General features: G+C 54.4%; 1 protein-coding gene and 2 non-coding genes across 5 annotated transcripts; 2 read left to right on the top strand and 1 right to left on the bottom strand.

The window, feature by feature from the left end:
• Positions 1-370: 370 nt before the first annotated feature.
• Positions 371-442, top strand: TRNAE-UUC (transfer RNA glutamic acid (anticodon UUC)). Its single transcript has one exon. It is a non-coding gene; the product is annotated as a tRNA-Glu (tRNA).
• Positions 443-2573: 2131 nt separating this feature from the next.
• Positions 2574-2656, bottom strand: TRNAL-CAG (transfer RNA leucine (anticodon CAG)). The gene has a single exon. It is a non-coding gene; the product is annotated as a tRNA-Leu (tRNA).
• Positions 2657-17545: 14889 nt separating this feature from the next.
• On the top strand, positions 17546-24691 carry LOC100338913 (low affinity immunoglobulin gamma Fc region receptor III-B-like). Of its 3 annotated transcripts, none has more exons than XM_002715249.5 (5): positions 17546-17651; positions 18255-18275; positions 18625-18882; positions 22286-22540; positions 23914-24691. In XM_002715249.5, exons 1-5 carry the CDS (start codon positions 17612-17614, stop codon positions 24099-24101), a joined length of 762 nt encoding a protein of 253 aa, XP_002715295.2. In that variant the 5' UTR covers positions 17546-17611; the 3' UTR covers positions 24102-24691. The 3 variants fall into 3 exon arrangements, with proteins under 3 accessions (XP_002715295.2, XP_008262404.2, XP_008262405.2); XM_008264182.4 differs by having other exon boundaries at positions 17547-17651; positions 18628-18882; XM_008264183.4 differs by lacking the exon at positions 18255-18275 and having other exon boundaries at positions 17559-17651.
• Positions 24692-25049: the final 358 nt, after the last annotated feature.

Raw genomic sequence — 25049 nt, 5'->3', positions numbered from 1 at the left:
AGGCGGGCGCGAGGGTGGACGGAGAGCCCTGGGGGCCCTGGCCCCCTGCTGGAGGTGGTGAATGCAGCGCAAAGAAGGTCTTCAGTGTCTCCCCGGGTCGGTGACACAAGGCTTCGGGTGGCTGAACACCTCTGGAAACTCCAAAATACCTTCAGTGTGACAAGATGGCGCCTGCGGGGCGTTGGTGGTATAGTGGTGAGCATAGCTGCCTTCCAAGCAGTTGACCCGGGTTCGATTCCCGGCCAACGCAGCCAGTTCGGTTGTTTTGGATGGCAGGACCAGACCTTTCCGTTTTCTTATGAGTCTGCCCAGCACGTGGTACCACACATGCTGGCTGCAGGAGGCATATAACAAGGCACCTAGCAGCATCTCCCTGGTGGTCTAGTGGCTAGGATTCGGCGCTTTCACCGCCGCGGCCCGGGTTCGATTCCCGGTCAGGGAAGAAAGTTTTCTTCCTTTGCAAACGACCCAACATCGGAGATGAGGACAGGTCCCAGGAGATGGAGCAGTACACCAGGAGATGGAGCAGTACACACTGGCATTTCACTATGGGCCCTCTGCAAAGGGGAAGGAAGCAGGTCCCTGTTCGAGCCCTCATTTATGATGGCATTGGTAGCATTTTCTCTTTCCTGTCTCTGCTATGCTGCTGGTCCCTGGATCCATTCAGTTCTATTTTATTAACTGCTCGGCCAAAGTGAAGTGCAGAGCTCAGTCTCCTTGTGCACACAAATGTCCTTCCCGGGCAAAGCTGATGATCTGCTTAGGGCGCAACTCTAAGGGGCCGGACTCCGGTGCACAGCTTATGTGTGCAGTGTTCGGGAGCCAGAGACGGAGGAAGGTGTCCCTTTTGTCGAATGGCATTCTGAGCAGCCTAGGGCCCAGGGGGTGAGTCCCAAAAGGGTGGGTGGCAGTTTGCCTGCTATTAGGTGGGAGGAGTTGTTCAAGGCGCTGGTGGTGAGAGCCGGTTTGCTGCAAGGCATGGTGTGAATGGCAGGTTGGGCAGTGATTGTGCAGATTTTGCGAGAATCAGGGACCTTACATGTTCTGGATTTCTTGGGTACAGAGTGTGGGGTGGCGAAGTAGCAAGGAAATGTGAATGGCCAAGTGATGTTCTGGCAGTGTGCAAGGCTTGCGACGGCAGTTCGGATTCTAAGCTAAAAAGCAAAGGATGAGGATGCTGGTCTCATTCCCTGGCTCTGGCCCCAAAACTAGTACCCAGCTGCATGGGCCGGGAACCGAACCCGGGCCTCCCGCGTGGCAGGCGAGAATTCTACCACTGAACCACCCATGCTCTAGTGGCAGTATTGGACAAACGCCGCCACAGCTGGTCACCCTCCGCTGGTCCCTGACCAAATCTACCTTAAGCACTTCCAGTTGAGCGTACACTGCCTCTCGATGGTGCAAACAGGATAGCCTCGATTTACTCTGGGATGCAGCAAAGACGTGAGAGAGAGACAGAGACAGACTCAGTACACGCAGCGTCTCGCCAGCCGCCCAGGGCTAGGAGTGCGCCCCCATCTGCGATGGCGATAGGAGCAGGTGACTCGGAGTGGGCTTGACTGTTCCGATTAAGGACCCCGTCCCCTACCCAGGGTGTCCTTCCAGGTGGCTGAATTGGTCTCCTGCGTGTGTATGTTGAAGAGCGCAGCTGTGGCGGCTCTCGCTTCTGAGCTCTGATCGACAGCTGGCACTAGGGGTCTTGCTGCCTGCCCTGTGCCAGGGAGGCTGGAGCTCCGGCATGGTTGGAAGAGCACTGGGGCAGAGTGGCGGCTGCGTCTCCGGTCGCGCTGCAATGCTCCCTCGTGCGTGGGGCTGCTATGTGAAGCCCACGTGGTCCTCGCGGAGACAAAACATTCGCCAACGGATTCCGGACACCTAGAACCCGGCCGGCCCTCTGTGGGTGTCTGCACCGCCTGCAGCGTCTGTGCTGCCGCGGCGAGGCGGGAACTTGAGGTCAGCGAAGGGCTCCGGGGGGAAGAAGCCCGGGCACCGCGGTGTAGCAGGCCGGGCACCGCCACCTTCCGAGCGCACGGGTGGGGTGCGAGGGGTTCGCCGAGAGGGCTGGGAAGTGGGGCGCTGCAGAAGTGCGCTGCTCTCTATGGCCTGGCCGCGAGCCGGGGGGCGGGAGCCGGTGGGTGATGCTTGGGAGGGCTCTGGGCAGGCCGCACGTCGGGTCAGCGCTCTGGGGCTGGCGCTTTGGCGGGGTAGGGTCGGGGAGCTCTGGGGGCTGGGAGGCGGAGAGTCGTGGCGGTGTCCAACGCAGGGGGAGAGGGTGGTGAGAGGAGGCCAGGAGGCAAGGAGCCAGCAAGATACAGACCCAAGTCCCGAGAAGTGTCGTGGGGAGAAGTGGGCGGGACGTGGCGGTGGGTAGGAGTGCGTGTGCGGGTGGGGGAGGCGGTGCTGGAGCGTGGTAGTGGGATATGGGGTGAAGCCAAAAGGTGGGCTGCAGAGATGGGTTGCAGGAGGAGTCGGTGCGTTAGAGCGTATACGTGTTGCTGAGTGAGCCGGCGTGGAGCGGGGCCACAGGCGTGGTCCAGGCCGGCTTCAAGGCTGGGCGTGCCAAAAGATGGCCTTGTCAGGAGTGGGATTCGAACCCACGCCTCCAGGGGAGACTGCGACCTGAACGCAGCGCCTTAGACCGCTCGGCCATCCTGACAACAGACCTTTAAAGGTTCTCATTCACTTCCTTGAACTGCACGCCATAGCCTGTGTTCTTTGGTCGGCTGGTACCCCGGCGGGCGGGAGGCGGCCCCTGGGCTGTCTTGGGCGCGCCCCTGCCGCCTCGTGGTCCTCCTCGCAGCCTCGCTTGCTTGCCTGCCTGCGCTGCCTTTAATCGGTGAGATCCCCACGTGGGATGCATCAGGCAGGGCGCTGGGGGTGATTGGGCCACGCCCTCGGGCAGCGTTCGGGTGCGTGGTCGGGTCGGGGTCTGCGCGGAGTGCGAGGATGTTCTGTTGGGTGCAGCGGCTGCGTGGCGTGCGACAGCGCAGAGGAAGCTGTGCCGGAGCGTCGGTGTTGGGACAATCGATAGTGGTGGAGCGTAGGGCCAGGCCGTCGGGCTCAGACAGGTACTTAAGTGCAAAGCCTTCGTTTTGTCATCTTTGTTAGTATAGTGGTGAGTATTCCCGGCTGTCACGTGGGAGACTGGAGTTCGGTTCCCTGACGGGGAGGTAGAAGAAGTCTTTTTAACTTCCGGAGTCGCAAGGCACTAACTGGTTCTGTGTTAAGTTACAATGATTATTTCCCCATCCTCTTGTTTCCTTACCACCCTCATTGTTCTGCTAGTGCCCGATGAGTGCTCCCACCCTGAAATACTCCTCTAGAGTAAAGCAAAACTGTCTTGGGTTATTTCTTTTGGAGTTGTTATTTCTTGAGTTGTTATTTCTCCCATTTGACTGTCCTTTTCCTTATGAGCCCTGGTCTCTTTTTCCCCATCTGACAAGCTGGACTCTTTTAATTCTTTCCCTGGTGTTTATTTTTAACGTTTTAAAACAATGAGCAAAAACTTTGTGTATTTCTAAGTCACATCAAAACGTTGGGTGAAAATTCTTAACATTTCTGTTCTCTGCTGCATAGTCGTATCCGTCTCTGCTTCTTGTCCACCCTTCCAGAAATATTACATACCCCTAATAGCTACATTTCCCTCTAAAGAAACCTTTTATTTAAGGAATACAAAGTTCATGCTTTTCATAAATACAACTTTAGGAATATAGTGATTCTTCCCACCATACACACCCTCACACCCACACTCTCACCCCTCTTCCTCCTCCCTCTCCCATTCACATTCCCAGTCCCGTTCTCCACTAAGATCCATTTTCAATTTCCTTTATACACAGAACAACTCTATACTAAGTAAAGAGTTTGACAATTTGCACAAAAAAAGAAAACTGCTACTCAACAGTTGAGACAAGGGCTGTTCAGTCATTGCTACAGAATAGTATGTGTCATGTGGTACATAAACAATAGCACACAAATAAAGAGAATGTAAAGATGTGTAGGTGCATGTGAATCTGATTATATGGAGAGCGGCCTGGAAGGATTCACAACAAACTCATTTTTTATCCTGGAAGAAGTGACTGGGGAGCCAGAGCTGTGACGTAGCAGGTAAAGCCATTGCTACCTGCAGTGCTGGCATCCCATTTGGACACTGGTTCGAGTCCCACTTCTGATCAAGCTCTCTGCTGTGGCCTGGGAAAGCAGTAGAAGATGGCCCAAGTCCTTGGGCCCCTGCACCCATGTGGGAGACCCAGAAGAAGCTCCTGGCTCCTGGCTTTGGATCAGCGCAGCTCTGGCCATTGTGGCCATCTGGGGAGTGAACCAGCAGATGGAAGACCTTTCTCTCTGTCTCTACCTTTCTCTGTAACTCTGTCTTTAAAATATTTAAAATTAAAAAAAAAGAAGAATAAAATGTGCTGGAGAATCAAATCATAGAGGGGGGATTGATGAGTGAAAAGATATGTCTATTTCTAATTATTAAGGATTTTTTTGTACTTTGTTTAGTTTTTCTTTCACTTGAGATTTTAAGTCTACTAATACTAACCTCAAGCTTGGTGAATTTGTGTGTCTGTGTACACCTGCACAATCACCACTCAAGTGAAGACACAACATTTCCAGCATCCTAGATGGCTCTCTGCTGCTTCTTTCCAATTGTAGCCCCTCCAGAAGTAGCCACTTTTCTGATATCAATAACAATCAGTCAGTTCTTGGATCTTCATACAAATGAAAGCATACCATGTTTCTCTCTATGTCCAGCTCTTTTGCCCAACATAATGTTGGTTAAGCACCTCCATATATTTGCAGATATCAACTGATATTTTTATTGCAATGAAAATCCCATTACATAAATATATCAGTGTTTGGTTATTCATTCTCTTAAAAAGGAACATTTGGATAATTCCCTCGATTTGTAGTTATTATAAATAAGACTGCTAAAACAATATGGTTATATGCTCTTTGGGTGGGCGTGTACACCCATTTTTCTTAGGTATATGAGGGAACTTGAAAGAGATTGTATAAAAATAGTTAAAAGAAAAGTTTATGGAGTACGTGTTTGGTGCTATAATTAGGATGACCCCATCCTATATTGGATTACCTAGTTTTGAGTTCTAGCTCCTCCATTACCAGCCAAGTACTTGATGGTTAAGCACATGGGCCCCTACTACTCATGTGGGAGACACAGTTTGAGTTCTGGTCTCTGTCTCCTGCAGTGCACTGTCTATTTATAATTACTATGAGTAGCCATACTATTAGTTTTAAATCATATAAGGCATATATGGCTATTTGTTTTCTATTTGCTCCATTTATTTTTTTAAAGATTTATTTATTTGAAAGGCAGAGTTAGAGAGAAGGAGAGCAAAAGGCAGAGACAGAGAAGTCTTCCATCTGCTGGTTCACTCCACAAATGGCCGCAACAGCCAGGGTTGAACCAGGCCAAAGCCAGGAGCCAGGATCTTCTTTTGGATCTCCCATGTGAGTGCAGGGGCCCAAGCACTTAGGACATCTGCTGCTGCTTTCCCAGGTGCATTAGCAGGGAGCTGGATCAGAAGTAGAGCAGTCAAGATTCAAATAGGCACCCATATGGGATGTTAGCATTGCAGGCGGTGGCTTTACCTGCTACACTACAGCGTCAGGCCCATGCTCCATATATTTTTAAATTAAAAAAAATTTTTTTTGAAAAGAAGAAAGAGAGACACAGATGAAGACAGACAGAAAGAGATCATCCATCTGCTGGTTCACTCCCCAAATGCACTTGAAGCGGGAATGAGACCAGGCCGAAACCAGGAGCCTGGACCTCTCTCAGGTCTCCCAGGTGAGTGGCAGTGGTCCAAGTACTGGAGCTATTATCTGTTGCCTCCCAGGGCAGGTTGGCAGGAAACTGAAATGAGGAAGGCAGAGCTAGGAGTTGAACCCAGGCACTCTGATGGGATGTGGGTGCCCCAGGCAGTATCTTAACGGCTTCACCAGGTGCCTGTCTCCATATGTTCTTTGTTTCTACATTACTACTTTCCTGCTTTCTCTTGTGTAAATTATATATTTTTTATTCAGATATTTTCCCAGGCTCCCTAAACATCCGGGAGTGCCAGGTTTTATAATGCTTGCTTTCAGAGCAGTTATACATACTTATTAAGCATCCGGGGAGTTCTAGGAAGAGTTCTGCATATTTTAGGGAGGCCCCCTCAGTTGTGTGTGTGACACAAGCTCAGCATGCAGTTAGGGGTATAGATCCGACATCAGAAAGGTAGCATCGGGGACAACATCCCATATGGGCGCCGGTTCTAGTCCCAGCTGCTCCACTTCTGATCCAGCTCTCTGCTATGGCCTAGGAAAGCAGTAGAAGATGGCCCAAGTCCTTGGGCCCCTGCACCCGCATGGGAGACCCAGAAGAAGCTCCTGGCTCCTGGCTTCGAGTCAGTGCAGCTCTGGCCATTGAGGCCATCTGGGGACATCAGCTGAGGGGCTGGGGGAGCAGGCCGCATGAGGAAAGTGCACTCCAGGAGCCTGAGAGGCCCCGCATCAGACCTGGAGGCACCTGGGGCTCTGGGGGACATCAAGGGTGGAGCCAGGCCCAGGACGGAAGGCTGCTCAGCTGAAGGCCGCTTCTCTGCCCACACGTCCAGGGCAAGGGCCCCAGGGAGCTCGGCGGATCCTCGGGAGGGGAAGGAAGAGGGAGGGGTGGGGAGGGGACGAGAGGAGCTTCCAGAAATACATGGGCCTCACCCTGAGATGTCCTGGCCGGTTCTCTCTCTATATATATCTTACACACACACACACACACACACACACTCCACACCCTACATCTATATACTTTTGGGGGCTCAGGTGCCACCCCTACAAATGGAGGCATTTGGAAGCCGGGTACAAGCATACGAAAGGAGAGACACAGAGGCAGGTAGGGCATTTCCAGGGACACTACAGCAAACCAGAGCTAGGAGACTCTCTAATCACAGCTGGGGAAGCACAAAATAGGAGACTTTTTTTTTTTTTTTGGAAGATTTATTTGAAAGTCAGAGATAGAGAAAGAGAAGAAGAGAGAGAGAGAGAGATCGTTCATCTGCTCGTTCAATCCACAGATGTCTGCAGTGGCCAGGGCTGGGCCAGGCCAAAGCCAGGAATCGGGAGCTTCATCCACTTCTCCTTCGTGGGTGCAGGGGCCCAAGCACTTGGGCCATGTTCTGTTGCTTGCCCTGGTGCATTAGCAGGGCACTGGATCGGATGTGGAGCAAGTGGGACTTGAATAAATGCCCATATGGAATCCCAACATCACAAGTGGCGGCTTAACCTGCTGTGCCACAACACCGGCCTACGTGAGATGTTTCTAAAAGAAAATGGTTGCAAACATAGGGCATGCTATTAAAAACTCACAATCAGAAAGGAGAATTCTTTGAAAGGAGCATATTGACAGAAGATGTACATTTCTCTCAATAGATAAAGTATGAATAATTCAAAAGTGATGAAAAATCCATGATGAAGATTTTGGGCTTTGGAGTCAGCCCCAGATAAAAAGCCAAATCTGTTAGCAGGTTGCCAGCTAGATCAGCCAGGGTGACCTCGTTTCCCCAATGCCTGGGACAATTTCAACCCCAGAGATTTCAATTTTTCCAAGAGGAGAATGTCCTTTCAACCTTTAATCAAATGACAAGCCAAGGGCTAGGCAAAGAAAGTTCTTTTGCTTTCTTGGTTTCTGAGTTTGAGTTGTTCAGCACAGATATGAAAGTGGTGTGGCTGCTGGCTGAGTAGCCTTGTGTAGATGTCTCCAGTGAGAAAAATCACTGGTGTCCCTCCCTGCTCAGCATCTGACTTTCCCTGTGGCCCCCAGTGTTGGCAGAAGCAGCCCTGGGATGGTGGAGGCAGGAGGGTGGGCCGGAGTGACCTTGTGCCCAGCAGAAATGCAGAAGTCAAGCTAAAATCACCGATGCTTCTAGAATCACTGCAGGGAAATGAAACTGAGGGCGGCAATCGCACCAAAATCTGAGTGAGGGAGAAAGAGCTCACAGGAGTCCACTAGTAACTGAGTCAGTCAGCACCCACAGCTCTAACCCAGTGTTGTGTCTACACTGGAAAAAAGAGGAAGGGGGATGGCACTCTGGCCTAGTGGGTGAGGCTGCCGCCTGCAGTGCCGGCATCCCATATGGGCACCAGTTCAAGTCCCGGCTGCTCCACTTCTGATCCAGCTCTCTGCTATAGAAGATGGCCCAAGTGCTTTGGTCCCTGCACCCCTGTGGGAAACCTGGAAGAAGCTGCTTCCTCCTGGCTTTGGATCAGCCCACCTCCAGCCATTGCAGCCATTTGGGGAGTGAACCAGCAGATGGAAGACCTCTCTCTCTGTAACGCTACCTCTCAAAATAAATAAATAAAATATTAAAAAAAAAAAAAAAAACCCTTCCACTTTAGAAGGTCAGGTCACGTGAGAAACGATACCTTCACCTAATTCCTGTGCCTGAACTCCTTGGGCCCTGCCATCCTGGTGATGATCATATGTGGTTTTTCTTTAAATATTTATTTTCTTTATTTGAAAGGCAGAGTGATAGAGAGGGAGAGAGAGAGAGAGAGAGAGAGAGAGAGAGAGAGAGAGAAATCTTGAACCTACTGGCTCATTCCCCTACTGGGCCAGGCCAAAGCCAGGAGCTTGGAACCACATTTGGGTCTCCCATGTGGGTGCAGAGGCCCAAGGACTTGGGCCATCTTCCGCTGCTTCCCCAGGCACAATGCTAGCCCCATGTATGTGTTACTGACATCCCAAAGAGAGAAAGAATGGGACAGGAAAACATCTGAAGAGATGTTTCCCAAAAATAATGGAACTTATCAGACAACACATACAAGAAATTCAGAGGTACACACAGAGACTAAACACACACACAGACGCTGCCTCAATGTGTCGTGTTCAAACTGCTGCAATGGAAGACAAAGAGAACAAGCATTAAAATACCAACAGACCTTCATGTCAAAAACCTTAGAGAGCTAGGATGTGTCACCAACTCTAGCGAAATCTCCAAGGTCATAAGCAGAGCTGATATTTACTGGAAGAAATGTCAACATATCCAAATCTTCCTCTTGGCCAACTCAATTGGCTGGGAGACTTAGGAACCAACTCTTGTAGCAAATGGAGATGAGCAAAGGCAGAGCATGGAGCAGCGGCCTCCCGACAGCGCTCTGCTCCCAGGAGAGCTGCGAACCAGACCTGGTTTCCAGTCTTCCCTTCAAGACCAAACTTCAGGTCCCCTCCCCCCTGCAGCCTCTTCCTGGAAAGAGGAAGTCACTTTTCTTTCTGGACCTCAAAGCTTCCTCCTCCGAGCCGGCCTCCGTGCTGCACTGGGTCCTGTCACAGAGCATGACCTTGTGCTCCATGCCCAGGGAGGGAGCCCAGAGTCCTCTGACTTCTCAGCAGGCGCTCATCAACACCTGCGGTGGTAAGGGTGGTCCGACGCCTCCTTGCCGCTTGCAGGGCGGAGCACCCTGGCGCCACCCACCTCTGTCTCTGCACGACTCAGCCAGACGGCCCTCCTGCTGCCCCTCTCCAGCTCCTCTTACTCTCTCTGCGCACGCCTGGCTCTCCCACCACCCCTTACACGGAGTCTTTGCTCTGCTGCCTGTCCTCCACGCGCTCCTATGGTGATGTTCTAAATGGGGAGACTCCCCCAGAGGGTGTAGCAGCCCAGGACGGGGCAGGAGAGGGAAAGGGGTAGCTTGGAAGTCTGTTCAGCATTATAAATTTTTTAAAGAAAAGAATCACAAAAATATTTATTAGAGAGACAGAGAGAGGGAGAGAGACAGAAAGACCGAGAAATCTCTCATCCCTTGAACCACTGCTCAAATGCCTAAAACAGCCAGGGGAGGGCCAAGCCAAACCCAGGAGCCCAGAACTCAATCCAGATTGTCTATGCGAGTGGCAGGGACTCAACCAAGCACTTCAGTTGTCACCTGCTGCCTCCCAGGGATAGGACGCAGATCTGGGACCGAACCCAGGTGTTCTGATATGGAATGCGGATGTTCCAAAGAGCAACTTTGCCAGTACACCAGATACCTGTCCCTATAGTACAGCTTTATACATGCGAACTTGACAAACCACTTGTGAAATACAAGATAAAGAAAGATGAAAAGTTGGTATTAAAAAAAAAAAAGATGCAGAAGAGTTGAGAAACATGACGCTGTACTTTTCTCACTGCTTTGAAACTATTTTGTGCACACCTGTGGCTTCCACAGCAGGGCTGTCAACCAGAGAGGGCTCTGCCCTTGGGGGTGTTGGCCAGTGTGTGCAGCGGTTTGGGTTGTTAACTGGAGAGGGCTGCTCCTGGCATCTTGGAGTAGAGGCCAAGGATGCCACTCCATGCTCTCTGATAGAGCAGCCCTTCCCCAAAGAGAAACCAAGAGCCTGGAACTCCTTTTAGATCTCCCACATAGGGGCACGGGCCTGAGCACTCCGGCCATCTTCCACTGCTTTCTCGGGCCCATGAGCAGGGATTGGAAGTGGTACATCAGGGACAAATGGGATACTGGTGTCACAGGCCGTGGTGTATCATGCTGTACCACCATGCAGGCCTCTTGCTTTCACTTTTACTTTATACATCTGAGTTGTTTCATTTACTGACAGCAAGAATATATTATAAATCATATATGTATTTTTGGATAGAATGTGTTTAAAGCAACAATAGCAACAGCAAAATCCTGGTGAGAGGAACAGGGACTGAATCTCTTGGGATAGCTCTGAGCTTGTTCACACTGTCACTGGTATTTCCCACCTGTCCATCTTGTCCAGGGGGAAGGCACTGGTAAACCCAACACAATACACCACAATGGTTTCATATCTTTTTGAAAAATATAATTTTTTAGAAGTTCTGGTGTCCTATTGCATAATAGGATGACAATAGATAGCAATAACGCACTGTTCTTTAAAAAGAGCTGGGAGAAAAGATTTTGAATGTTTTAATCAAAGAAATGATAAGCGTTTGCCAAGACAGATTTACCGTGATCTGAACATTATATAATGTATATGGCTATTGAAACATCACGTGGCATCCCATAAATATGTGTAATTTGTGTGAGTCAGAAAAATAAGTTCTGAATATTTTCTAAGTGAAAGTATGAATTTACTTTCTGTAACTAATGCTTAACCCTTAGAGGTAAATTGGCCAGCTCTGCTAGAAAATCCCATTGCTTCCCAAAGCTGCCGATTGGCTTTCCCCGGGATTTTGAGAAGACAAAGGCTACTTCCGCAGTGTCTGGACCCTAGCGCTGGAACCAGCTTTGGGATCAGAGAATCTTTGAGATGGAGCAGACACAGCCCAGCTTGAGTGTGTCCACTTGCAGAGAGGCAGCGGTCCTTGGGAAGGAAGGGCCTTGAGGTCTCAGCCCCGTCAGACTGAAACCGAGACCCGGGCTTCCTTCCTGTAGCACGCCACCCGCACTCCTCTTCTGAAACTAAACTGTGCGGTTTGGGGCAGTCTAAGATGTTCTGAGGTGCGGTGACACACAAGATAGGGTTTATAAGCCACTCTCCCGGAAAACATCAAATTTCTGGAAACTTCTTCGTGTCAGGCACTAGTTTAGTAACCAAAGCCAGCATAAGCAGGCTGTGGGTTAAGCTGCACCGCCAGGGCGGTTTGATTCCCTGCAGTTCTGCTCCTTTGCGTCTGCCCCTGCCCGTGTCTGGAGATGATCTCTCCATGGGCTCAGGGCTGCGGGGGATGCGCCTCTGGGACGTCTGCTTCCGCACCTCTCTGTGCGCCTTGTGCTGGGGCGTGTTCCAGCTGTTGCTAGGACCCAGTGTTTGTGAACCTGAGCTCCTTCCTTCCAACTTCCTTTCTTGTTCTGGTGTTTCATCTGCCTCAGTTTCCCCATTGGTTCCCCTCGGCCTCCCACCCCCATGTAAAGTCTTCGTCTCTTTTCCTCCGGCACCACGGCTTTCCTCTCCTATTCTTTCCCTCGCTGTAGAAGACGTGGAACAGTGACTGCTCTCTAGTAAGTGATTTGCTGCCTGTTGCATTTGTAGCTCAGAGCCTACTACGTCTCCTGATGGATGCGAAACAAGCAAGTGCTGAGAGGCAACGAAATGTCTCTGTGCCTCTCAGTGTTCCCTTGGTGGAGCAGTGGTGCCGCCAGCAGCAAGGTTGGGGAGCCCTCTTCCTTCCGTGTGACGCTCACGAAGACGTGTGCGTTTGGCCACAGGGGATCTTGGCAAACATCCTGTCCACTTTCTCAATGCGGAGACGGAGGGGCTGAGCTCCGGTCAGCTTCCATAGCTGACCCCGAGTCAAGTGGCCGCGCCTGGAGCTCCCGACCTCCGGGTCTGTCTCCCTCTTCTCCACTAAGAGAGCCTCTTCCTCTCCTCTGCGCCATTAGCTCCTCTGGGGAGGGAGCTTCTGACCAGTGCAGCAGCCGCTCGGAAGACGCCCGTGTACTCAGAGGGATGGCTGCGACTGAGGGTCACAGCCGTGACTTGCACTGCCTTAAACGGTGAGGAAACCTACTTCCCATCATGAGATACCTGGACCGGTTGCTTCGGAGGCCTGGTGATGTGACTGACCCCACTGGGGTCGCCCTTGGACGTGAGCAAGCGCCTCCTCTTCAGGATTCAGCCTCCCAGGAGAGACACTAATGGGCCAAGCCTGGGTCGCCCGCCTGTCCCCCACCCCAGCTGCCTGGCTGTCTGCTGGGGCTGCCGCCACCAGCGCACAGAACGATGGCCTTAACAGCAGCTGTGTCTCCTCTCTCGGCTCTGGGAGCTAAGGCGTGAGCCCCAGATGCAGGCACCCGCTCTCCATTCTGCCCTCCGAGGTGCTGTGGCTCAGGCCTCGGTGTGGCCCTTAACAAGATCTGAGAGAGCGGCCCTTGTCCCTGTCGCAAGGGTTTGAGCCCTGTCTCCCAAACAGGGCTTCCCTTCTACCTGCTCAGACCCATGGAGGACGGGTCCTCCCTTCCTCATTCAAGGCCAGGCAGCTTCCATTTGCTCTGTTGGAAGTTTGCTCTTGGAACCCTGAGTTCCCAGGTAAGAGGTCCAGGTGCCCCATGGAGATGCTACACGTAGGCTTCCCAGTGAGCCAGCCTTTGAACCGTCCTGGTCCAGAAACCAGACATGTTATGAAGAGTCTTCAAAAGGACTCCAGCCCCACCTGTGTGAATCTCCCTAGGGAAGGCCTCAGACATTGTGGGTCAGTGAGAGGCCACCCGTACTATGCTCGATCTGAATTGCTAATCCACAGAAACCAAAACTACACAAGCAAAGGGTTGTTGTTTTATGTCGCTAGCTTTCGGTTGCTTTGTTATGCGGCAATAGATAACTGGAATCCTGGTCCTGGACTATAGCAAGGACAATCAGGCTGGTCTGCCTTTCTCACAGAGCCTCTCTTCGCTCCCTGTCTTAGATGATCCCATGAAAGTGCCACAGCCACCCTCCAAGGCTGTGGGCCCCTTTCTTGGTGAGGTCACTCAAGAAATGCACCACAAGGATTTGTCACACAAAGTAAATTCCTTGCAGTGAATAAGGAGACCGTGAGGAATCATTTCCAAAGCCCTGACTGCCTGAGTAGAGGAAATGAGTGTATTTAGGGGGAAACACATGTGCGAGAGGGGCAGCTCCGGTCCTTACATGCAGGGTGGGCAAGTTCACGCAGGCGCACAGATGGCATGTGTGGCAATAAGGCTCGATCTGTTACCAGAGGGAAGCCATGGGGTTCTTGTCCTCATGCAAGAAAGAATTCAGGCATGAGAGAGCGGAGTGATAAGGCTTTACTGGGGACAGGGCGTCAAGAAGGGACCGAGAGAGAGGGCCCAGTCACTTGGACTGGGGAGGAGCGAGGTTACATGTTTGAGTGCAGAGAGTACACCTAACCAGGCCCGGCGGGCAGCTCAGCAGAGAGGCAGAGGGCTGAGCACACAGTCCAGTAGAGGCCGGTGAGGGGGGTGGTTTAAGGAGATGGGCTTTGTCTTCCACCTCTGCTCCTCTTAGAACAAAGGACTTTTTGGATGTAAATAGAAAAATGCCTAACTGAGTTTTCCCCCTGAAGTTATCAGACAGGAGGAAGATTGGCTGGCACCAACCCTGTCACAGGAAGGGCAGGGAGGGAGTTTGAATTGCAGATACTGGGCTGCACCTGGAGGGTTATCAGGCAGAAGGGGCAGGGACCCCCACCTAGCAGGTTATCGGGTAGGAGGGGGCGGGACAGGATGCGAACACTGGGCTGCCCCTGAAACATTATTGGGATGACTTTGAGATGCATATGCTGGACATAGACATCTCTGTAGGCCTTTGTCACTCACACATAGGCTCATAGCTGACTTCCTACCTAACAGCATGAGCCAGGGCCACCTCAGGCCTTCTTCTGAGCCAGCGACACCAGACACCATGGGCCTTCCTCCGGGTGTTTCCTGGATCCAGGTGAGCTGCTCTGGAGGCGCTGCGGGGTGTGGGTGCACCCCCGTTCCTGCTCAGGGCTGTTTTGGGAGGCCGCTCAGAGCACAGCTGGTGCTGAGTCCTCGTGGACAAACACTGCCAGTGCTGAGGATTCGCCCAGCCACGAATCCAGAACCTCCGAGCTCAGCGGGGCCCCTGGCGTTGCTTGACAAGCCTTTTCCCGTGGTTGGGAACCTCGGTGACCCCTTCACATAGGAGCAGTCGCCCCTTTCCCATTCACCATAACGACTGCCCTGCATCTTCTCTAGGGCCCAGGTCCTTCCTGACCACATCCTTCACCCATTCTTTCTCCAGCAGTGCAGACCCCCCACCCCCAACCCCAGTCAGGGAGATCAGGGCTGTCAGATATAAACTGCTCTACTTACTCAGTATCTCAGAATGGACTCGGGTGTGCATCTCACCCTGTCCCCCATGCCATCAGCTCCGAGGGAGAGGTAACTGGTTCAGAAGCAGCTCTCCACCCTGTTCTGTTCCAGTCTCTCCAGGAGTCACACTTACTTCGCCAGGGCTCTCTCCCTGGCAGGCATCCAGCTTCTCCCGTTTTGTGTCTTCTTCCCGGCACTGCAGGCTGCAGCTTTACCCACTACGCCACAGTGCCGGCCCACAAGTGTTGTTTTTAAGAATCATTTATTTTCAGTTATCTGAAAGGCAGAGCAACAGAGGGAGAGCCCAATCCACGGACGCACCCCTTGAAATGGCCACAACAGTGAGGTCTGGCCCAGGCCAAGGCCAGGAACCAGGAGCTCCATCTGGGTCTCCCACATGGGTGGCAGGGACCGTAGTACCTGGGCCATTGTCCTCGGCCTCCCTCAGACTCATTTGCAGGAGAGCTGGTTCAGAAGGGCGGAGCTAGGACTCAGACCTGCACTATGGGAAGTGGCAGCTTAACCAGTGCCGGGCCCCTTCAGAGTTCCAAGCATTTGCCACGTTGGGGTCCCCTACACTGTGTCTTCAGTCCCGCCGCCCTGTCTTCTGAGTTCCCAGGCCACGTGTCTGGACGCCTGCTTGGCACCTTCCCCTGAGGTCTCCACGACCAACCGAACTCAACCGCGCCCAAGGCTGAGGTCATTACCTCCTCCCCTACCCCGGTGAGCAGAGGGGCGGAGGGTGACTCAGAGGCTGTCTGCTGTTTCTCTCTCTCCCCGCCTGGGTCACTTCCCCTTCCAATCTGATGCATCCCCGGCACTGCATCTGGGGCCACAGACAGAAGCTGAGTCCGAGCAGGAAATGAAGCCTCGGAGAAGGAAAACGAAAGGGGACGGCCGCCTCGCACCCCGCGTCACGGGGCTGAAACCACTTGCGGAACTGGGAAGAACTGAGAGAGCTGAGGGACGCCCCCGCCCGGCTCAGCGATCGCCCGCAGCCCCGGAGGGGCCTCTGCTGTTGCAGTTTCCCCAGGAAGCAGCTGAGGCACTTGAGCAAGGAGCCTGAGGCTTGCATTACTGCTCTGGCCTTGCTCGCTCCTGGCCATGTTTGCGGCTGCTCTCGGCGGGGGGCCGTCCCGCATCTAAGGCAGGAAGATGGTGGCCACAAAGAAGGCGAACACGTCCCCGGCGTTGATCAGCTCCGGGCTCGGCATGATGTGGAAAGGGGAGATCACGTGCTGGGGCTACGCCGACTCTGAAGATCCTCACCGGAGGGAGAGCGAAGCCGGGCATCCTCGCCACCACCGCCCCCGGGAACCGGAACCGCACCACGCCGGGCGGGCCCAAATGGGTGTGAGCGCTGCAGCGGCCGTCCCTGTGATGGGGGAGGTGCTGCGGGGTTCACCTGGCTGTCACTGGCCCAGGGATTCTCCCACCCTTAGAAGCCCAACTGAACGCACCTGAGAAGTACGCCGTGCGCTTTCTTTTAAAACTGGTCAGAGCTCGTTTTTAAAGTTTCCACATACTGGCCCTGGCCTGGATTTTGCAAGATGTAAAGGAACCACTTGAGAAGCAGTAGGGTGGCCACTGTCCAAGGCCCAGTGGGGGAGGGGTCGCTGCAAGAACAGGTGGGTGGCATGGATGGATGGCGATGGGAAGGAGCATTAACTCCACGCAAGCACGAAACAGGACCAACCAACCCCGAGAAGCAGAGCTTCTGTGATTCCGGGTGGGAAGGGCATGAGTTGGAAGCAGCGGGCAGCTGCACCTGTGCCAGTCCCTGCCTCCACTCCACGCCCAAGCATCAGGGCCACACCTATCTGCTCCTCTCCTCCTAGACTTTTCCAAGACAATGACACCTGCCCAGACTCTCAGGAATTCCTGGGAGAGTAGCTCCACCAAGCACAATCACTGGATTGGGGTCTGGGGCCTGGACTGGGGAGGGTGGGGGAGGGTGGGTGCATCAGGGGATGAGAGAAGTCAACAAGCTTCCCACTTCCTGCACCGTTGCTGGTTGGCAGCCCTGGAGCCCTTGGCCACCAGGCCCAAAGACCAGTTGAGGCCCATGGGCCCCTGAGGGGTCTGAGCTAACCTGAGTCGCTGGTGCACAGCACAGCCCTGGGGCCACCGAGGCAAAGGTGAGGAGCTGCTGCCCTCGCCTCCCCACCCTGCCCCACCTGTCTGTGCCCCTTTCAGCCTGGCACCAGTGGCTTTGCCCCCTTTGGTCCAGCGCTCGCTCTCTCTCGCTCTCTCTCTCTCTATCAAGGCCCAGCTTTCTTCAGTGTCACACAGAGCAGGTGGAATCCCCTGTGGATTACAGACCCTGGGAAAGGAATCTTTTGCAAGAGACACAGCCAGTGGGCTGAAGATTTAAACACCTCCTTCCTGCCTGCAGGCCGGCCCTGGCTGGGGTGGAGGTGGTTCTGGGCCAGGCAGGAGGGTGAGAAATTCTGAGAAAGGCCCACTGGGCCCCAGCCTGCATCTCAGCTCCAGGCTCTTGCTGCCCACTTCTTGGCACTGGGTGCCCCAAACCCAGCAGAGGGACACAAGCATCCTGATTGCACCTGCTCTGCCAGGTGCCGAGTTCCAGACGGTCAGCTGGATACCCAGGGCAGCAAGGGGGTGCATCCACCCCGGCTGTTCCCCCGGGCTCTTTCTTCCTGTTCCTGCCCTGAGAGAGGCTCGCTCCTCAGAATCTGGAGTCCAGAATCAGATGGGCTTCCTGGAAAAGGAACGTGGTGAGTGGCGGACTGGCGGGAGGGGAGGGGCTGTTTCCTTCCTCTTTTCTGGTCCGTGAGTCCCTGCTGTCTGTGTGACTGGCTCACTACAGTGCATCAGCATGGGGCAGCCGCTGCCCCCAGTGGCTCTGCTGCTTCTAGGTAAGTCTTGGTTGCCCCAACTGAGGGAGAAGCTCCAGCTGTCCTGGGTTCAGCATGGACTCCTTTCCATACCGAGGTGGGACCGCCAGCCAGGGATGGGACCTGTACCGTGTCTACCACCACATTTAGCTTCCAGGATGAACCTGACCCCTGGGGGACAAGAGAGGAGGAGGCAGCCGGTTCTGACTGGGGCATAATCAGGGGGTGCAGGGTGAGTGTGAGGCCACTCACCTCCCTCAGGCCTCAGTTTCCCCTGCGGGCACTGAAGAGTGTGGCCAAGGGGGGCTGAGGGCTGGCCTTCCGGGGCCCCTCCGTGAGTTTTCGTTTCCAGCCTTCCCAGGGGCTGGGGTTGAGGTTGTGTCTGTGATTGATCAGGGATCCATCTGTGTCCTGAATCTGGGAGTTTGCTCAGGGAGCGAGGAGTAGGCAGGGCGTGAGGGTCCTGGTGCAGGTCGGTGCCCAGGGGCAGGCAGCAGCACAAGTGTCCATGAACGCTCTCTGGGCGCCCAGGGCAGGCGTGAGCGGGGGTCCCAGTTCAGTCCCCACCCGCCGCCCCCGATGGCCGCCGCTGCTCAGGGTCTCATGCGCTCTTCTCTCTTGCAGTCTCAGCTTCCTCGCGGGCTGGTGAGTTTGCTTCATGTCTGGGATTGATCAAGGGAGGCACGTGAGAGCTGGTGGCCACAGGTTGTTGGCAAATGACCATCGCATGGGCAATGGCTGAGGTGGGGCTGGCGGGGACAGTTCCCCCAACACGGTGGGCCTCGTCCCCAGGCTCGTCTGGCCAGTTTTCCTCAAGAGACAGGACAGCCCCAAAGTGGGGCTCCAGGCCAAGATGCTCACAGGCTGAGTCAGTGGCTCTGGCTGAGCTGCCCACGGTGGTTGTGCAACAGGCTCCTTGGGCTTCCCCCCGGGGCAGGGCCAGCCGGGCCCCGCCAGCCCCGCGCCCTCACCCTGTGTTCTCCCGCCTCTGCAGCAGATGTCCCCAAGGCGCTGGTGCTCCTGGACCCTCCGTGGGCCAGCGTGCTCAAGGATGACCATGTGACTCTCAAGTGCCAGGGGCTCCACCCTGCTGGGGACAACACCACACAGTGGCTGCACAACGGGAGCCTCCTCTCCAGCCAGGCCCCCGCCTACACCATCACAGCTGCCAGGGCTGAAGATGGGGGCGAGTACAGGTGCCAGACGGGCCTGTCCTCGCTCAGCGACCCGGTGCAGCTGCGTGTCCATCTCGGTGAGTCTGCGCAGGGAAGAGGGACTGCACTGCTGACAGGGGAGGCGAGCAGCCCTGAAACGCAGGGGAGTCAGGAGCTGATGGAACCAGAGCAAGACGAGGGCATTGCAGACAGAGCAGCCATTCTAGCCGTCCACAGGCCTTCGCAGATGTCCACAGACAGGTCTGGGGCCTTTGCCCCTGCAGGAGTCCCGCCCACACAGCGTGCATACAGGGCAAGGTGCCACCAGAAGTCAGGGCACGGCACTGATGCCGGCTCTGACACACAGATCCCTAAGCCATCTCCCAAACCACCCCGAATCCTCTGGTGACGTCTCGCCTCTCCCTGCCCGTCATGCCACACTCAGACGTGCCCTGCAGATAAAGCTGGCCATTCTCCCCGCTCTCAGTGCACGGCTACCGTTAAGCATGGAGTGGGAGTCTGTGTGCTCCTAGCAGCATCCAGGCATCAGGTGCGTGGAGGGGAAATATTTGGAGGCAGGGTCTTCCCTGGTGTCAGCTTGCAAGCCTGGCTCCCCTTCCATGGCTGCCTCATTTGTGCAACGTGTGTGAGTGGAGCAAGCCCAGAGGGAAGGCAGGTGCAGTAGACAGAGGCGGATCTGTAGCCGAGGTTCCGTGAACTGGGCCCATGCAGCTGGGGTGTGTGGCTCCTTTGTCTCTGACTGCCCAGCAGACACAGCCCTCACTCCCCAGAGCTCCAGGAAGGAAGTCAGTGGCCACCTAAGTCCAAATAAAATGGGAAATTGTCAAGAGGCAGCAATGGAGAAATCAAGCCTAGGATTCCTTGGCCTTGAACTCGCTCTAGATCCTGGCTATAGACGTCAGCCCACAGGCTGCAGTAGCCTTGGCCGTGAGCATGACGGTCACCAGGCGACCTCCTGGTCACCCCGGAGGACTCAGTTCTTGGTGTCTCCCTCTGAGAAGCTTTCTGCGCTGGCTCAGATGCAGTGGCTTTGTTGCACTCTTGCGGGGCTGCAGCCGCTGTCCTCGGCCTGCTGTCACTTACCACAGTGCACTCTGATGACTTCTGAGAAGTGAGTTTCTCTGCAAGACTGTGGATTCCGTGAGGGTGGGGACCACGTGTCTCAGTCATGTGGGCCACCCAGTGTGCACACTGCCTGCACGTTGTGAGTGCTCAATAGAAAGTCGCTGGCCAAGTGTACGCGTGGACATTCACTGAGTCCATGATCAGACTGACCGGAACAGGTGTGGCCCCCAAAGACCACCAGACTACCCTTCAGCCATAGCCTAGCCTCTCTCCTCTGGAAATGTCAGAGATATATACAGCCGTGGCCTTTCTTGGTAATGCTGTATCTTTTTAAATAAAATATTTATTTGAAAGGAAGAGTGACAGAGAGAGACAGACAAAGACAGATGCAGGCATAGAGAGAGACATAGAGAGTTAGACCCGTTGGTTCATTCCCCAAATGCCTGCAGCAACTTGGGCTAGGCCTGACGCAAGCAAGGATCCAGAGATGGGCCTCCCACCTGTTTGGGCCATCATCTTCTGCCTCCCAGGGCAGGCATGAGCAGGAACTGCATCTGCAGTAGAATCAGGAGTTGATTCTAGGCCCTCTGATACAGGCTGCACGTGTCCCAAATGGCAGCTTAGCCCATTATGCCACAATACCTGCAAAAAATGCTGTATTTAGTAAGTAATACAGATTACCTTCTGTTTAGTAAATCTTCCTGCTAGAGAGTCTTCATCAAAACATTTCTACCAGTTTGGTTTAGCGTGAGGCAGAAGGCTTTCTAAATTATAGTAAATTTTAGTTTGTCCTTCCTTATTATAAAAGTCATTTGGGTTCAACATAAAAATATATATGAAAATAGGGGCCTGCAGTGGCAGCATCCCATATTGGTGCTGGTTCAAGTCCCAGCTGCTCAGCTTCCAACCCAGCTCTGCTAATGTGCCTGAGAAAGCAGCAGAGTACGGTCCAACTACTTGAGGCCCTGCCACCCACAGGGGAGGCCTGGATAGAGTTCCAGGCTCCTGGCTTCCACCTGACCCAGCCCTGACTGTAGTGGTCACTTGGGGAGTGAACAAACAGGATGCAGATTTCTCTCTCTGTTGCTCTCTGTCTCTATGTAACTCTGCCTTTCAAAAAAGTAAACTTTATTATATATATAAACAAATCTTTATATCATATAAATCTTTATTACATATATATGTGTGTGTATATATATATGAAAATGCATTTGCTCCCATTCCCTAAGATGATATATAAATGCAAAACTTTCCTTTTTGGTTTTGTTTTTTAAAAGATTATCTTGGGGCCCACATTGTGGCATAGGTTAAATCTCTGCTTGTGACTCCACCATCCTATATGGGCGCTGTATCGGTTTTTCTTTTGGGGAGTGATTAAAAATATCTATTTGAAAGGCAGAGGTACAAAGAGGGAGCTCTCCCATCTACCAGTTCGCCCCTCAAATGGCCTCAACAGGTGAAACCAGCAGTCAGGATCTTCTTCCAGTCTCCCAAGTGAGTGCAGGGGCCCAAGGACTTCCGCTGCTTTCCCGGGTGCATGAGCAGGGAGCAGGATTGGAGGTGGAGCAGCTGGGACTTGAACTGGCACCCATATGAGAGACTGTACAGGTGGTGACCTAATCTGTTAGGCCACAGTGCTGGCCTCCTTTATGAATATTCTTTATATTCTACCATTTTCACTGAACATTGTCTCGGGAATGCGTTCTCGTGTCACTGTGTTCAGGTGCCACATCATCTTACATTTCCGGGCCCCTCTTGACCATGACTTCAGGTTCTGAGTCCGACTACTTGGACGGTGGGGGAACAGCTGTCCTGGGGACGTAAGGATTCTCTCCTCTGAAGGCTGTGCTCAGAGATAAGAGGCCCTCGCTGGGGCCTGGATGCTTCAGACACCGCGATTATCGCGGGCACCCCAGCCCCGCCCCCCCATGGTAATACAGCACCTCCTCCAGGGTCCTGCAGCCGCCACCCAGCCACGTTACCCCTGCCTGCTCAGCAGTCTTTCAATAGCTCTACAACTGCCTCTTCCTTCTAAAACCCACCTCTTCTCTAAGGGGCAAATCAGCACTTGCAAGGGCAGCGTTCACTGTCTGATCCAGGACCTGCTGTAGTTCCCGGTCCCTGCCATTGCGGGTCCGGGTCCAGCGCGTAGGCAGCCTGCAGAGGGAGACCCCGGCCTCGCTTCTCAGCCGCCTCAGCGCTCAGCCCTCTGCGCTCTCCTCACATTCTGACCACGTGGCTGTGTGTCCTCTTCCCCGTTAGATGGAAGGCCTTGGTGGGACGTGCGCGCTGGGGCCCGGCCAGCTTTTCCCCAAAGGGAGCCAGCTGAGCGTGGCCCTGGGGTCCGGCGGTCCGTGTCCCCTTCACAGGAGCTCGCCGTGGAGAGCTGAGGCAAGCGGGTGTCTGTGGTTTCAGACTGGCTGGTGCTCCAGGCCCCGCGGTGGGTGTTCCAGGAAGGGGAGCCCATTCAGCTGAGGTGCCACAGCTGGAAGAACAAAAACCTGCACAAGGTCACCTATCTCCAGAATGGCAGAGGCCTGAGGTATTTCCATCAAAATTCCGACCTCCACATTCCAGAAGCCACGCGCAACCACAGTGGCTCCTACTTCTGCAGGGGCCTCATCGGGCATCACAACGTGTCCTCGGAGACTGTGACCATCACTGTTCAAGGTGAGGACCGCTCAGCCCTAGCGAGCCGGGCCCGTGTGTGGAGCCGGCACTGCCCTCCCCCACCCCCGGGAAGGCAGACTTCTCAGTGTGGGTTCCTCCTGAGACCCTGAGACCGCCAGGGAGGCCGAAGTGCCTGAGGGCGGGGAGGCTTGGCCACTGTGCGTCAGCCTGTTCCTCTCGCATCGCTTAGACGTGTCATCGACTCTGCAGTGGGACAGAGGAGCAGAAGCCACAGCTCCTCCCCTATAAGCACACATGTTCTTGCCACAAGCCATGCTGGGTCCCTATCCTGCTGGCCCATCCCTCCGTGCCCTCCTCAAGGCCCAGCCAAGATGCACCCTGGCAGGAGCCCCTCATCCCCTCGCAGACAGAGTCTGGCTCCACCCTGCCCCTGACTCACCATGGGCCCGAGGGTGGGCCCCCTCATCTGCCTGAGCCTCCTGGGCCTCTCCTGGAGCGGGGCAAGTCGGCCTGCGCTGGGCACCTTTCGCTCGGCACAGTGATGCCAGCTGCACCTCGTGACCAGCATGGCAGGCCTGTGCGACGTCGTGGGGTTGCTAATGCTGACTCCACTTACAGGGATGCAACAGAGACGCAGTCAATAAACCAATAATAAAGAAAGAAAGGTGTCTCTAAGGCCATACCAAGAGCTCCAGTGCCTGTGTGTTTAGCCACCAGGAAACATGTAGGAATTGGACAGGCTCCAGAAGCCTACGACAGAGTCCCTCGGGAGACACATCCCATTTTACAGATGACACAATTATTTGACAACTTCCCAAATGTCACACAAAAGCCAGCTCCAGCCTGACATGCTGAACACTCCTGTCACCTCCCCACCTGGCAAGCAGAGCTGTGGCCCAGGGTTTGGTGACTGTGCCCGCTCGGGGAGCACTAAGCAGGAGTCAGTAGGAGGAAGCACAGACTTCCCCAGACATCCCCCCCCACTCCCTAGGGCCTGTCTCTTGGCAGGTGTGAGGAAGACCCCCCACTCCCTAGAGCCTGTCTATTGGCAGGTGTAAGGAAGATCCCCCCACTCCCTAGGGCCTGTCTCTTGGCAGGTGTGAGGAAGACCCCCCCACTCCCTAGAGCCTGTCTCTTGGCAGGTGTGAGGAAGACCCCCCCACTCCCTAGAGCCTGTCTCTTGGCAGGTGTAAGGAAGACCCCCACTCCCTAGAGCCTGTCTATTGGCAGGTGTAAGGAAGATCCCCCCACTCCCTAGAGCCTGTCTCTTGGCAGGTGTAAGGAAGACCCCCCACTCCCTAGGGCCTGTCTATTGGCAGGTGTAAGGATGATGGCCCCTGGTGACCTCCCTGATGACTCCACATGTCTGCCTGAACGACTGTCATTGTTCTCATCTCTGCACCTCCTACCAGGTCCAGCAAATCCAGTCGTCTCGTCCTCCGTTCTCCCCTGGCACCAGATCGCCTTCTGCCTGGTGATGGGACTCCTGCTTGCAGCAGACACGGGGCTGTACTTCTCCGTGCAGAGAGACCTCCGGAGCTCACAGAGGGCCAGGAAAGAGCACACACTGGGGTGGAGCCTGGGATCTCAGGACAAGTGACCCCTGACCCTGGGGGAAATGAAAGGGCGGTGGCAGCATCAGAGCTCCGAATGTCCCCCTGAGTTTGCCATGCCCTCATCCCCACCTGGCATCTCTGCCGGCAGGAAGAAGCCCGCAGGGCCCTCCCCAGTGGAAGGAAGAGGCCTGTGATCTCCAAGTGCCAACAGTGATGCCCGGGGGACCCAAATCTCAGAGATTCACAAACCCTCTGTCCAGCCCAACCACTCCCTCGCAGCAAATCGGCTCTGGATGGTGACCCTTTAAATGTGCAGAAGTCGGTGCTGGCCCTGTGGCTCAGTAGGTTAAACCACTGCACACAGTCATCCTGTATGGCCGCACGTTCTAGTCCCAGCTGCTCCTCTTCTGACCCAGCTCTCTGCTATGGCCTGGGAATGCAGTGGAAGATGGATGAAATGCTTGGGCCCCTGCACCTGTGTGGGAGTCCCAGCTCCTGGCTCCTGGCTCTGGATCAGCTCAGCTCCGGCCATTGTGGCCATTTGGGGAGTGAGCCAGTGGATGGAAGACCTTTTTCTCTCATTGCCTGTAACTCTACCTCTCACATAAATAATAAATAAAATCTTTTAAAAAAATGCATAGACGTTGCTCCTACAAACATGGGTAAGTAAATCAGTGAAGGAATGGTTGCAGTGGAGCCCAAAGCACAGCTGTTGCTGGTTGCCGGTCAGAGACCCCCAGACTCCCTGCAGACAGAGCGTGCTGGGAGCAGCAGGGGACCTGGGCCAGGCAGCAGAAGGCTGAGAAGGAGCAGGGTGGTCCCAGGCAGGCAGACTTCTCTGAGGAGAACAGGGGCCTGGGTGGGGACAGGGGACTGGGGGTGGGGTGGGGGATGGAGAAGAGCACAGCAGCTCGCTCCCCGCGTTGACCTAAGTGGACAGAGACTTCTCGGTGTCTGGACCGAGAAAGCAGGGCCCGGGAGAGGCACCCAGG

The sequence above is a fragment of the Oryctolagus cuniculus genome, chromosome 7 (assembly GCF_964237555.1).
Source record: "Oryctolagus cuniculus chromosome 7, mOryCun1.1, whole genome shotgun sequence".
Taxonomy (NCBI): Eukaryota; Metazoa; Chordata; class Mammalia; order Lagomorpha; family Leporidae; genus Oryctolagus; species Oryctolagus cuniculus.
This window is presented reverse-complemented; position numbering and strand designations above follow the sequence as displayed.